Source organism: Phaethon lepturus, unplaced genomic scaffold (assembly GCF_000687285.1).
Source record: "Phaethon lepturus isolate BGI_N335 unplaced genomic scaffold, ASM68728v1 scaffold13105, whole genome shotgun sequence".
Classification (NCBI taxonomy): Eukaryota; Metazoa; Chordata; class Aves; order Phaethontiformes; family Phaethontidae; genus Phaethon; species Phaethon lepturus.
The window spans coordinates 12,674-27,860 of record NW_010539930.1 but is presented as its reverse complement, the minus strand read 5'-3'; the positions used below and the strand labels follow the sequence as shown (position 1 = coordinate 27,860).

The window sequence follows — 15,187 nt, the reverse complement described above, 5'->3', positions numbered from 1 at the left end:
TGCTGGCTGGGCCTGATCCCTTGGTTAAGTTTCCTTGTATCACCTCCTCTACTATTTTCTACTTCTACAGTTCTGAAGTATTGTCTATCGTACACCAAGTGCACATTTGCTGGGTGTGCACGCATTTCTCACCACATGGCAGTGGATATGTAGAAACCAGATCTTTCCTACTGTCTTTGCACCACATCTTGTTGATGCTTTGCAAAAAATGCATCTTTTTTATTTGTAACAACATCACCTCTGGCTCTTGCTCCACCTGTGATGGGGAACCTCCCAGCTCCTCTCCCACCACTCAACCCCCACACGGAGCCACTTCACGTTTCTCCTTTGGGACACAGCAACGTTTTCTTCTTGTCTTATTAAGAAAACCAGCTTCAACTTCCACCAGTAGTTTTAAAATCCCAGCTGAGACCCATCAGATGGAGAGAGTTGCATCTGTTTTTATAAGGTATCAGTTTCATCGAGGGGAGGAGGTGGAAGCAGAAGAGATGCTGTCCATGTGCCAGATGGGCACAGACAAGTCTCAAGTTCACACCTCATCATAACAGCTTATTAACTGGCAGGTCAAGGGCTCGAGTAGTAACCCCTCTGTGTTGCAACCCTCATGTAGACATGGGAAGATTGGGAGATAGGTCCCACTCATGAAGGTGATGGATCTATCTAAAGTCTTATCTGCTTGTGGAGTTTATCATGGCTGATCACAGGCTGTTTTGGTAAGATGCTGTGCAGATTTTTCTCTTGCTCTTTAGAAAGTGGGACAAGAGGCAACGGTTTAGGTTCCAAAAGCACACTCAAGAAACGTGCTTAGCTATAGGATTGTGGATTCATCCACTGCTTTTTAATAAGCTCCCCTTGAGAGCAGCACCGAGACCCTGTTTGGGAGCTGTGCAGGGCAGGGGCCTCTGTCTCCAATCCCAAGCAACAAGGAAGGATAAGGCATCCCCGTGCTGGACAGAAAATACAGCTCCGCTTCGGCTCCAAAAACATTTTGGCATAACTTGCTAACTTGAATTTTATCTGCAAACGTTTTCAGCCTGATACCACTGGGAATCCTGATTTTTCCGAGACTTACCAACAGGAAATCTCTGACCCAGAGGGTTTAGCTGTAATGAACTTATTGTATATTCAAGCACCGAACGTCAATTTGGATTACGATGTCAAGAATAAGCCCTGAGAGCATGCAACTGTACCCTGGGGTCACCTGTCAGGAACTCCAGACCGAAACTGGCCAGATATAGACCAGCGCAGCCTTGATTTACGTTTTTCCCTGTGCAAATACAACAGCTAAGACTGAACGAACCTACTGCATCTTGGAGATGAGCCCCCTCCTCCTCTCCCCAGCGCCTTCTTCCACTTTGCACGGGGCTTCCTTGCCTGGGGATGCTTCATTAGAGGCTGCCCAAAGAGCTCAGGACTAGTCAGATGCACTGGGAGGCTAAACCCCTCTATTAGCGCATGTCTAAATCACCGCCACTTGTGTCATTCTGGGACCCCGCAGTCCCAGGCACAATCAGGATTCCCACCCTCCCAGACACTCAGCACGCACGGGTGAAGACAAGTTCCTGCTCCCCAGCCTTGGGCCAAAGACACACAGGAATTCATCCGCAGCCTGGGGTGCAAGAGGAGAGGCGCGTAGGGGCAGGAGGGATAATTTACACCTTCCTCTGCAGGCGCGTGGCCGCAGCCCTGCCCCTGTTCAGGGGCTGCAGGCAGCCTGTCCTGTCTTTCCGTCCGCCCCGCTTTCTCCGCAGCCCGGATGCAGGCGGAAGCAGGGAGGCTGGACCAGAGAACTGGGGGGCTCTGTTAGTTTCTCCTGCTCCACCCCAAGCGCTCTGGAACGAGAGCTGATCCTCTTCTGCCGCCCGTTCTGCGACCAGGGAGCAGCACCCACGGGGCATGCAGAGCAGGCAGCGCGGGCTCGCCTCCAGAAGGGGTAATGCCATCACACGGGGAAAAGAAAAGGTACCCCGCCAAGGGGATGCCAAGTGGAAGTTTAAATCCAAGGTACAAGTCATATTCTGGATTTTAAGGTCATTCCAAAATAGAAGACTAGAATCAGATGCAAATACACACTTCCTTTAAATAAATGGTTTTGCTGAAGTTTTTATAAGCTAGGTGCTAAGGTTATTATCTGCAGCCTTGGCGTTCTCCCCAATTAACATCACATTTCCTCCTAAATCATTCTCATGGAGACTCTACAGCCTCTTACGATTAGCTGGATGGAGAAGATACTTGGAAAAAAGGAAGGTGAAATCTGGTTCCTCCAGTCAAACGTCATGGGACTGGAGTCTTAAAAAAAAAAAAAACATCTTCATTCATAAACCCAGGTGTCCCCTCTCTCCACCATAATGCTCCAACCAGTTTGTTGTGAAGCTGGCAGTAAGATTAGACCTTTATTGGCTCTGAGGAAACGTTGAGCCTCCTCTGCCTTGCACGTGCACACACACAATCATCTGGGAGACCATGGCCACGGGCCCCAGTGCAGCTACTGAGGTTGGGGATGGGGTTTGCAGGGCACTTGCAGGCTCTTTTCCTCCCTCCCTCCATCCATCCCTTTGGCTTCCAGTCACTGGAAACAGCTCAGGGTGGAAGCATTTGCCACAGCTAAGTAATTGAGGATCAACCTTCCCCGCCTCTGTTTCAGTGACTGCTTGTGTGGTTTGTATTTATATATATAAAATATATATATAAAATATATATATTTCCTGAGCCTCTAATTCACTCCACACCCACAACTATACAGGTACCAAAATGAAAGTCAGGGATATTGGGTTAGACTAAAGCCACCACCTGTTTTACACTGTTTTTGTCAGGGAAGAAGGTAGATCATAGAATCATTTAGGTTGGAAAAGACCCTTAAAAATCATCAGGTCCAACCATAAACCCACCACTGCCAAGTCCACCACTAAACCATGCCCCTAAGCACCACATCTACACGTCTTTTAAATACCTCCAGGGACGGTGACTCCACCACTTCCCTGGGCAGCCTGTTCCAGCGCTTGACAACCCTTTAATGAAACTGATGGAAAGCCTTGGGTATCCTTTGCCTTAGCAGGTAGGGAAGGGTCAATGGTATCTGTTTTACTTGTTCATCTTATGCCGAAAGTCACAGCAGAGGCAGAGGTTCAGAGACGCTCAGCGAAAGAGCATGAGAAATGCCACTCTACTCTGCTGGTCCCCAGCTTGATAAATACCCACTCAAGGCGGCAATGCTTTTCCTTAGCACTGGAAGCTTTGCTGCACAGAGCAAGCCCACGCTAATCAGCCCACGTACTCCACTGCCTGGTATCTGGCTAACGTCAGAGCAGGGAGGATTAAAGCTTCCCTCTTAGGCCGCCTGCAGTTCCCAGCGAAGCTGACAGCATCTTGGACTTCTCACCCAGGACAAATCCTACCCCGGTTTAGCAAGTCTCCTCCGTGGACAAAGGGGTAGCCAAACAACCGCTTCGTGTTGTCACACTACGCACTGTTGACAAAGTTATCGCTATAAAAACAAGCCAGAGCCAAGCCAACCGGGGCCCTCCGCCCTCTCCAGCATGAGAGCATTTCCTGCTAGCACAGGGGAAAAGGTTAGTAAAGACACACATGGAGGCAAAGGTAAAATTGCTGCCGCAGGTTGTGGAGCTGCACTTGCTGTGTATCAGCGTGCAGGGTCTGAGAAAGGCGGTCTGTAAAAGGAGGGCTTCATCTGGTAGATGACGAGTATGAAATCCAAAGGCTAGATGTTAAAACTAGACTAGGTAGATGATAAAAACTGCAACAGGAACATGGCTGCATGTGCTTAAGCTCAACTGGGAATTAAATGAGAAGATGCTGCTGTTGCAAGTAAGTTTTTAGCTGTCCACATTAATGCTCTGAACAGTCCTTGTCTCTTCCTCACCACCTGCTATGTTAGGAAGGATTTCCATGCTTTTCTGAAATACTGTGGCTTATATTGCAAATAATACACTGAAAAATCTAGGTGAAAGTCTGCATCTCGTATACTATAACTGGTTAGGGAAGACCAGCCTAAAAACACAGCCTAGCCCGCTGGCACAGGCTCTTCTAGCAAATGCAGATGGGAAGCGGACATCAAGTACCCCTTCCACAGAAGATCTATGAAGCAGAAGATCTCAGTGCCTCTTGCCCTTCATCCACGTGCAGCCGAATCTCCACCTTTAGTGGTTGCCCTGCATGCACGTGACCATCTCTTCACAACCATGCTACTAATTTTTCACTCAAGCACCAAGCCTACAGTTTCAGCTGACGGGAACATGTTTGAACCTTGATGATGGCTTGTGGTTTGGCAAATATCTGAGAGAACTGTCCAGGTAGACCTGTTATTAAGAGTTGCTGGTAGAAGTCAGAAACTGCAGAGCTTGCAATTAATTGAGTTGCAAACACCTATTCTACAACAGTGCTGATGACAGGAAAAAAGGGAGAGGTGACAGACATCAACGGGTGGAGAAGCCCTGCAGAATCCATAGGGGACACTCTCCTTTTGAAGGCCATCTGAAAATATGTGAAGTAAATTAACCTATCTTCAAAACAAATTAATTCAATTTTTTTTTTTTTTTGTTACAAATGTTACTGAGAAACAAAAAATAGAGTGTTTTTAGACATCCCCAAGTATCCTTCAGCCTGCCAATACAGTTTCAAGGAAGGAGTTCCTGGACTGCAGGAAAACACCATCCTGTTGCTTTTGTCCTTCTCTTGCATGGGAACTGAAGGTGTCCTGCCTGAACACACAACACGTGGCAGAGGAGGAACAGCCCATCATTAAGGAAGAGTCATGTTCCTCTTCTTCAGACCAAATATCTTGGAGCTAGAATCATAGGACTGTGTTTCTGATCACCAGGAGAGGTGCTGCGCTTGTCCACTGCCCCAGCTGCCCTTACAGCTGGTGTGGCATTACCTTTATTTGCCTCTGGAAAGGTGCTTTTTAATTCCAGCACAGCAGCTAATATTCTCCCTTTTAATCCATCTCACCACATATGCTCCTCCAACACGATGCCCACTCCAAGGCAAAAGCAGACAGGTCATAAGGAGGGACCTAAAGCTCCTACATAGCTGCTCAGCTCTGCATTCACCATTGGAGCATTATCTGTAGTGAACATGTGAACAAACAACAACAACAAAACCCAGCATTGTAACCAGCATTTTGTTTTAGAGGTGAAGGAACAGGACACTGATGCTCTGAGGATGTTGCAATGCAGTAGAGAGCATCTCTGCCTTCTGCAAAGGCCTGAGGAACCCCAACGCACTTCTGGGGCTGTGTAAGACTAGTAATTCCAGTGCTAGAAGCTCAGTCTTCCAGACCCAGAGCTGTAGATGCCCAGGGATCTTTTAAAACCAGGCATATTTGATTTCAGCTCTCTAAGGGACAGGTGTTAAGCTGTGCCCAGGAGCATAGTGGTCCATTAACAGGAATCCTCCCCGTCTTTCAGACCAGGCATCAAGACACAGGAGAACTTTGTAGGGATCCAAGTTAGACAGAGGCGAACTTGCTTTATTGCCACTCCTTCCAGCAGCATCGGTTTAAACATCTGTCAGAAAGGAAGAACTGGGTGAGATTACCATAAAGCTGAGATGTTATCAAAATATCTGTGCTGTGTCTGTCAAATGCCCCACCACCCTTCGAGGAGTCGTTCCCTCTCGGTCCAGCGTAGGGCACATACAACTGAAGCCATAGAAAACAGATACACATAAGGGTCCTCTGTCTTTCTGCCAGCGCACTCATGTCTCCAATTAAACCATCGAGGATGTATCGGGTTGCAGTGAAATTTCACCATCATTGCAAATTTGCAGGGAGAAGATTAATATGAGAAAATTATTTCCAAACCCAGGAGCCACGTTCTGAGCAGCGTTAGCCAGGTCAGACGAAACCGCAGAAGACAACCCCAAAGTCTGTCCAGATTCTTTCTAATTTCAGACCAACGACAGAAACTAGCTTCCTGGAAGCAAAACCAAAAAAGCAAGGGCTGAAAAGAAGAGACAGATTTCTGCTGCAGAGCTTCACTGAGGAAGGATAAATAAATGCAACATATCCTCCATTAGGAGATACCCTGAAAGAAGGAGATTTTCTTCCCCAACAAGTGCCTTGCTTGTAGCATGTGCAAGTCTCAGCTGAAAACAGAACCACTCGTCCCCGGCAGCAATGAAGTGGCCGGCTGGACAGGTACTGCCTTCCTGCCAAGAGAAGCCCAAGGAGACTCGCAGGCAGAACAGTTGCTGAGAGGTAGAGCTGGGATTAAACCCTGGGCAGGCACGGGTAACCCAACCATTGCACCATGCTGCCATGATCTTCCACCTTCTGTAAGAAGGAAAATGAAGAAAGAATGAACTTCTCAATGGCCGGATTTCTTCTGCCCGTCCTGTCCATGGGGTGCAGTCCCCACACCCAGGCCAATGTGCCTGGCAGAAGCATGATGGCTGGGCTGGCAGGTTTTCCACCCGTACCAACTGCATGTTGAAGCTCAACAGCTTTTCATGCATACGCAGCTTCATTGACTGTCGTAACTTATTACACTATTTAAAAAATACAGCCATTTTATATGAAATTTTTAGGCAGCTGGGACTGTTCTATGTTTATAGATCTGATTATACCAGCATTATCACGCTACCGCACTTCAGGAGTTGCTTATTAGGAGTTGTCCAGGGTTAACACTTGAGACACGACCACGCAACTTGTTGTGCAAACCCCCATTTTAAGAGAGACATGAAAATTACGCCAGGTAAGGCAGCTCACAAGGTACCTTGCAGGAGCTGGGGGCTGGTTGCTGCAATTACATGATGCCTCTGGCGCTGGCAAGCGGACCGTGTAGTACTGCTGGCAGGTGGACACATGACGGAAAGCCAAAGCCGCTGCTGCCAAAAGGCCAAAAAAATCAATAATTAGAGCAAGTGTTAGATTTATTCCCCGTCTCACCTCTGCCCAGCCAAAGAAACTACATTTAGTTTTGCTTAAATAAACAGCTTGAACATGTTTCAGTTACCATGGGTCATCAACATAGGCGCTCAGCATCAGGCTGAGGGCTGTTGCCCCCCTCTCCTGCAAGCGCTGGCTGGCCATCCGGGCTTCGAGGCACAGCAGAAAAACACAGGTTACATTCTCCTCCGCTAACGTTCCTGGGAGAATGCTTCCCCTGTGCAAGGTCAGAAAGCATCTGCTTGCTGTAGCTTGAGGAAAGCTGTGCCAGTTCACATGGGTTACTCGAGCCAATTCAAGGCTTAACGGACCTGTGTCAATGAAACCTTTGTTTCATTTCTTCTAAAACTTTTTTTTTTTTTTTGATGGCCAGTGCTTTAGTTTCTTTCAATAAGTGTAACACAGAAAGGGATTTTTTTGTCCCTGCAAAAAATCAGGACAATCCAGACCAGAATGGATACAGCTATTCTAGAAGTCAGAAATTCAGAATTTCAAGAGTGGTTTTATCAAAACAACCTATCAAGGTCAGGCTGGAGGGGACTCTGAGCACCCTGATCTAGGTGAAGATGTCCCTGCTCATGGCAGCGGGTTGGACTAGATGACCTTAAAAGGTCCCCTCCAACCCAAAGAGTCTATGGCTGCTCAAAGATACCAGCTAAACCACATCAATTCAGAGGACACAGAGCATATGCGAACACACACTTCCACCTGAAAAAGGTCAAAACTCAGAAACCAAGGAGAAATCCCCTCTTTGGCCATTTGAAAGGTAACAAAATGAGGCAGAGAAGAGCCCAAGGCTTATCTAGAACAAGTCCACTTCAAGCAGCACCTCCAGTTATACTTCAATAAACCCCTTTCCATTCACAGTTTATTGTTCACTTTAAAGCAACTACATTTCAATAAAGCCATTCAATATTGAAAAACAGCTTAAAGTAAAATTTCTCTCCTGTATCTTCCCACTTCAGCTCTAGGACCATGCAGTTGGCATCTTGTCATTTTACTCTCTGCTGGCAGACAGATTGGGTGGGATAAAAGGAAAAAAACACACAAACGAACAGAAAACCCCCCAAAAACCTGTTGCACTGATGATGCCTGGAGAGTCCCTGTAGTTCTTCATATTACACTGCTTCCCACCAGTGACTCCATGTCGTGGACAGCCTCCTCCAAAGACTCGTGCAGTAGACTCCTGTTCAAGGGGAACATAAGCTTCTTAGGCAGACATATGTTGCTTATTAGTTCAGATCACAGAAGGTGCTGGATGAGTAGCAATGCCTCCCTGATGAGGGAACACGGCGTTTCCACTATCCATAAAAGTTTTGCAAATCCAGCTGCCTCCCAGCCCCACTGTACGCTGTAGCTGTTTTTCCAGCTGCGTGCCATCTTTCTGGAAGGAGCTTGAAAAAGAACTGCAGTACCATCTCGTGTGAAATACAATTTGGAGGCAGCTAGGCAGTCAGGTCTTCTAGCAAATTCTTGCCCAAATATCCACATTTGGATCAATATAGGCTTGATGAACAACAAAGCCAAAGAGTTTGGGGGGCTGGGGAGGACACTATGGTTCAAATCAGGCTTGTAAAGAAAACAAACACAAAGGAGTCATTAAAAGATGACACACAAGTTGAGAGATACTAATCAGTTTTATTTTATAAATACAGATGAGCTTTCCCGCAATTACCAACATAGTTTCAATGTGTCATTTACTATGGGATATTCTGATCTTGCTTATTTTAAATACCTGGTCAAGCAAGGATAAGCCAATGCTGTTGTGTTTGCTATAAAAATATAGTGGGATATGATCTTCCAAAACTAATATTCTCAAAAATCTTAGGAATTCCTAATGAGGGGAGAAGATTGCAATGAAACGTTTTCTCCACTTGAAGACATTTGCAGACATTTAACAGTGTCACAGCTGTGCAGGAACTGAAAGGCTCTTGGCAGTTTAAAGCACACTGTGATACATCATCTCACCTTCAAACCTACTATTTGTTTCTCTCCCTCTACGCTATTTTCAAAGTAATTTACTGAGGGGGTGGGGAATAATCATAAGAAAGCATGAGGTGGCTGTAGTCTGTACAGTCCCCCATCCTCACAGCTACGAGAAGTTTGCCAATGCTTTAGTTAGCCCTATGATGCTGTCCCCCTTCACACCACCTTCTATATAGAAAGCGATGAAAATGGAAGAAAAACGTGGGGACAGTTTAAGGCCTACTAAAGATACATCCATAGATAGCCCGTCAAAGCAGCTTTGTGCGACAGATGCAGAAATCAACCATCGTGTTTGACACATTAACAATTACAGGGCTCAAACAGGAACAGCAACACAACATCAGGGAGGAAAACTAGACTTCATTTGGTCGGGTGCAACCTGAGAATATGCGCAACTAATGAAAAAAAAAAAATCCGAAGTCCCGCTGATGCTCTATGAACCTAACTTCACGTGTCGCTTAATTGCACTGAGACACTCTGTGTTTGCCTACGAAACATAGCGACTTCACAACTACTCTTTGGGTTGCTTTGAAAAGTCACCACCACACACAAGCTAATGCTTTCCGTTATAGAGGAAAATAAGTGTGCCTACAAACAGAAGGGCTGCGCTGCTTTGAGCATGCCAGATCCCATCCCGCAGGGTGCATGACTGGCTCAACCTCCCCTAATTTCACCTAAAATTATACTGTTATCAGAAGACGGTAAGATATAGTCACAGGACTGAGTGCCTTATGCCCACTTCATTAATAAGTGCTATGCTTTTCAGGAGTTCATTTCTGGTGGCTCTCAGGATGCCAAAGTACAGGGATAATCTCCTACCTATCTCTTCTCAAAGATGATGATAGTGCTTTAAGCTGTTGCAGCATTTCCTTTAGGGAGGCTTTTCATGAGGTTGGAACAGAGGAACTTATTCAAGAAAGAAGATACACATGAATGTGCCCAACTTCATGCCCAAGTTTGCACCTGGAATCATGTTCAACAACTTACAGAATCGAGGTCTCTGTTTCTGAGTGCTTCCATCTAGCACACCGTACTGGGATAGACCAAAAATAATGAATCGCTGTAGAAAGGCTCGATCCAACAACTCAATTGCAGACACAACTGTTAAAAGCTAATAGAAATGTGAATATAATTTTAATACAATCATTAAGGTGTTACCTGGAAAAATGTATATTCTAGAACAGTGCTATTATGTATATTGGTTCTCACATACACGTCTTGTTCCGACAACAGATAGTTGAGATTATACATATCCACATTTTAAAAAGTTAATTTAGGCTAGCCTTATGGTGAAGTTAAGAAAAAGACTAGGTCATTGGTTCAAAAGAAAGCAGAGACCAGGGAGGGAAAAAAGCCAGGCATGATGAAGTGTTTTTTATTCTGCTATATATTTTTATATTTGAGAGCTCACAACTGAGCCCAAATTCTTGGGTATACAATATAGAAAGCAAAAGCAATGAAATCCAAACTGAAACAAATACCAGGAATCACAAAGCAAGCTGCAAATTGCTTTCCCATTAGTGCAGCTGAACACATGTGCCAGTGGTAACCTACCTAACAGCAAACCGCACCTCCAGCGAACCACTGGAAGTTGCTTCCTTTAAAAGTACAGATGGTTAAAAGGATATTAATTTAGATGAATAATGTTAGGTGCCTCCTTTCTACAGAGGGTAGAGCGATTCCACAAATTTGCCTAATTCCAAAGTGCTGACTGCATTTGCAGTCTGGGTTTTTATGAAGATGTCTGAAGTGCCTCACAGCACGCTGTCCCCATTAGACACCTCGGAGGGTGGCAGCTGACCCCACTTAGGTAGTGCATTCGTTAGGTCTCTACTGATGAGGTCTGTGCCCAGCTGAGGTGGGGAACGGTCAGGCTGAGATTTTTGTAGGAAACTTTAGAGGGGATTTAGTCCTCAAGGCTTCTGCTGGTAGGAACAGTGAAGTATGGAGGAAAGGAGGGGAAGAAAAATGTCATTTCTGATTAATCAGGTGCAAGGAAACTGCAGATATCATACAGGTGCTCATTCTCTGGCAAGTTTACACCACCAACTGAAGACCCATCAGTGCAAACTAGAACTTCAAAGGCTACAAAGCACAGCCAAGATAAAGCTGTCCAATTAGAACAAATCCATGGTATTTCTGTAACACTGACTACATTGCTCAAGAAAACACAGGAGTACTTGGGAGAGGGTAAAGAGGTCTTCCCATAAATGTACTTTTAAATTAACTTTTTTCTTCTGAAAAGATTAAAATAAACTTAACTCTAAATAATAATTAAGAAATTAACAAATATTCACAGAAGGGCCTGATCAGCACTAGAAGTTGTTTCCAGGAAAGCCTTTATAAATGGATTCCAACGCCTAAAAAAAAAAAACTTCCAACAGATTATAAATACCAGACATAAGAGGACTGGAAGCAGAATCAAAATTTACCTGGGCTGGGAATATACCATGATCCTGTGTTATCATGCTCAAGTCCATTTGTCTAACACCATAGGAATAGCTTTTTAATTTTTTTTATAATTAATATAAAGAATAAGTGCAATTTTATCTCTATTCCAGATCACTGATTTCACCTCAATGTCTGCTATCAAATCCCTGTCCAAGCTCACTTGTCCGAACTTTTACGCGGTCTGCGGAAGCTGGACATGTTCTCATTCAGTGCATAGATCCTTCGAGAGAACTCCTCAAACTCCCCTAGGACTTGTTCATCGCACTCCACGGCCACGGCGTGCTCCACCGGGATGGAGTTAAAGTCTTCTAGCTGGTCTGCCGTGCTGAACCCCGTTGCTTCCATCCCCATGATCTCCTCTGCTTGCTCCACGGTACAGCAAAGGACGGGGCTGAGCGAGGGATGAAACTCACAGGGCTGCTCGTTGCTCGCAGTGCCAGAGCACTCACCGGGCAGAAACGCCCCATTTATTGCACTAGTATGTCCTAGGAAAGACTCCTGCTGGTCTCGGGTACTGTTTAGGCTCCCATTTTCTCCATTTAAACCGCCGCACAAGTCCTCGCCTTTCTTGGTATTTCCCTTCGAGGAGTCCATAGAGGTATCCAATGAGGAAGATATCGATCCAGGTTTTTTATCTAACTCTCCCACATGGGCTGTGATGGCAACAGGCTGTGTTAAAGCAGAGTTGTAACTAGGAGGAGGAGTTTTGTACTGTAGTCTTTCATTTCCCGTGCTGGCTCGTTTTCGGAGTCCTTTATCTGGAGAAGGAAGCCCACTGGAAAAGCCAATATCCAATCTGCCGAAGCTGGAGCTTTGTCTCTTTGGAACAGGAATTGCACTGGATGTATGGTGTCGATCACTATAAAAGAAGGAAAGGATAAATCACAGCTGTCAGGCATGCTCACGAGCAATACAGATGTTTAACCAAAGGCTGAAGCAATTATTTTATCACAACTCCGGGCTCCGTTTGGCCAACTACTTGTATCCTAAAGTGCTAAAACCCCAAATGTGTTTAATGCTGTATGAACTACAGAAGGCACCCCAGAGGACAGATTTACTGAAAACCGGTAAGATCATGTAGGAACATTTACAAAGCTCTATGGTTTGAAGAGTCAATCACCCAAGAAACCACCACATTATGTTAATTTGTACTTTTAACACCATTTTATAGGACCAAGCTGTACTTTATGAATTATTACTGTTGACCGTATATTTATGTATTTATGGCCTGTACTGGGCCATCATAAACTTCAAAAGTGAGTAATAATGGCCGAATCCTCTAAGAGTGACTTCTTCCAACAGTGGACTTTCCTGACAGCTGCACAAAGGAGAAAACACACACTAACTTTGCTATTTGCAGAGGATTATTTTTGCCAGATCTTCTGCTTTTCTGTGCCAATCGTTCCAAAACTTTTTGGACAAACATCAACCTCGGTTTCTTGAGGAACATGAACTAATCAAGCTTAATTTACAAGTCTGATTTTACTATTTAATACAGTTCCACAGACCACTCACACTGTCTCAGGGTCTGTAATTTGGAACATCCGTTTTACGTCATCTGGGGTATGTTATGTGAATTTTCCTTCATCGGCTTAATCCTTATCCAAATATAATCACCATTCTATATGCAAATAGGATGTTGTATGTTAACTTAAGCAACCGGTTCATTTTCCTTCCAAATTAAAAAAAAAAAAAAATACAGCTATTACTGATCTGCTGAATATATAACTCTTAAGATTCAGCTGCTGTCAGTCTGAGTCTCCTTCTTTAACTCCCATTTAAAAGAAACTCCTACTCAAGGCCTGATACATTTTGGGATCTGTCTTGCAGGGGAAAATCTTGGAATAGCAGTTATGAATGGTCCCTAGTGTGGATCCTTTTCCACACTATTTTTTTTTTTTTAGTCCCCTTTGTAAATAGGTTAAGCTATATTGCAAAAAATCCCTCTGTGAAAAATAACCATCCCCACGGGAGGGCAGCATGGAGTACTACTGCTCTTTAATTTCCTCTCCCATCTTCCCTCCTCCCAGGCTGCCCCTTAATACACATGTAGGGCTTCCTTCTTTTCCATAAAAACCTCAAATTACCTTATGGAAAAGTAGCTTTTCAGAATTTACAGTTGCAGACAGTGAAGTAGAGAGATAAGCATCACACACGCAGCTAGCAGCAAAACCATCAACTTTCTTCCTAGATATCAACTGCTGTTCGAGACCTTTTTAATGCAAACTCTGCATAGCGTTCGCAGCTTTGTTCACAAAGGTTTGGAGCATTCTTAACAGAGGTGACAAAACAGAAAGCAGTATATGCCACAGATGCTAATAAGTGCTGTATATGTGGCCTTGGAGACTAGCCCTCAAGTCCCCTGACTGACCAGAGACTTTAAACTACTTCAACCAACCCCTACACAATCAACCATTTATATTTCAAATGATGTAACACGACAAACACGGGAATCTGAGGCAGGGCACTTGTGAACTTTACTTCGGCGATGTACACTGTAGACGTATTGGGGACGGTCTGTTTTCCTCTCCCCTTCCCCCAGCTTAGTGCTTTCAGCCTTGATTCAGAAAAAGTAAATGAATACTTCACATTCACTATTTGATTAGATTCTGTTTATCTTAAATCTTCGGTAAGAAACTTCTTCACATTTCCTCTAGGTTTGCTTACTCTTCCTTAAAAAAGAGCACAGGAAATAAAAGACGGCATTGTTTTCAGCTTTAACAGCAAAATGCAGCAAAACATGGTATTTTGCTCTGTATCGAATTTTTAGAAACGTCACAATTAAATGGTACATTAAGTTTTAGGACTTTAACCAAATTCCAAGACACGCATATATTCGCAAAGCATTCAAGATACTCTCTGGGTCCAAGGGCTCACCATTCTATGTTTGTGTGAGCCAATTCCTCAAGGACAAGTGACAACTCATTACTGTATATCACTGTTCAGATTATAAGACACCATGCAATTAAGCAGACGACACTTTTCAGTGCAAGATATCTAAGGTTTTGCTGCCTTTCCCATTCCAGATATAGAAATGTTGCAGAGCTGAATTGTCTCCCTCCTCTTTGGATAGGAGAGCACGTAACATGGTGATTTGCATGTCTTACCAAAGAGATGTGGCAAGATGCACGTCCCAAGGCCAAGCAGTGGCTGTGTGTTGTGGGCAGGAAAGGCCTCTCTCCTCCCTTCCTCCTTACAAAACTGAGCCCAACGCACAAGCTAAGACCAGTCTTGCTGCTAAGAGGAGCCTAAGCCTGCCATGAGTCTTGAGGAGTACAAGGGGGAGCCTCAAGGCAGGACAGCTATGAGCTTTGTGCTGCTACAAGGGCTTGGATATGAGCACTGTGCTGATCCATCACCTAGTGGCTCTAAAGGCAGGAGGCTCAAAAGAAAGAGATAGGCAAAGAGGAGAGATGGGTTCTGTGCTTAGTCTAGTATTTTAGGTTGGCAAACAGCTCCTATTGCTGAAGTTTGCTTTCCTTTTTTTGTACTGTATTGCCAATTCAAGATCCAAAGGGCAACACACTTTCTTTTTGCAGGTCTAGAATGAGCTGTATAAAATGTGTTCCTGCGTTTGGATCTATTTGACAAATCAGTTGTCTAATACCATTTAAAATAGCGAGCATGAATGCAGTTCAAAAAGGAGGTGGAGTGTATGAGAATGCCACTCTCATACAAGCTCCTTTTCAAACTCAAAGGCCACTTAATGCCATCCCTTTCCAAAAGAAATGGCCTGTTCCAAGAACTGATCCCAGTATTACATCACCTGCAACAGAAACGATAATAATCGTTCTGCTTGGTTTCTTATCAAGTTGTCGTCAGGAATGAGTCAAATGGGAATGG

At 44.6% G+C, this 15,187-nt stretch overlaps 1 protein-coding gene across 1 annotated transcript in view; it reads right to left on the bottom strand.

The window, feature by feature from the left end:
- Positions 1-11,218: 11,218 nt before the first annotated feature.
- LOC104620927 (UV radiation resistance-associated gene protein-like) overlaps positions 11,219-15,187 on the bottom strand; it is a gene marked incomplete at its 5' end in the record, with an annotated part of 12,862 nt that continues 8,893 nt past the window's right edge. The window contains one exon of the mRNA XM_010287288.1: positions 11,219-12,203. Coding sequence (XP_010285590.1) covers positions 11,501-12,203 — 703 coding nt within the window. The remainder of the gene's footprint in view (positions 12,204-15,187) is intronic.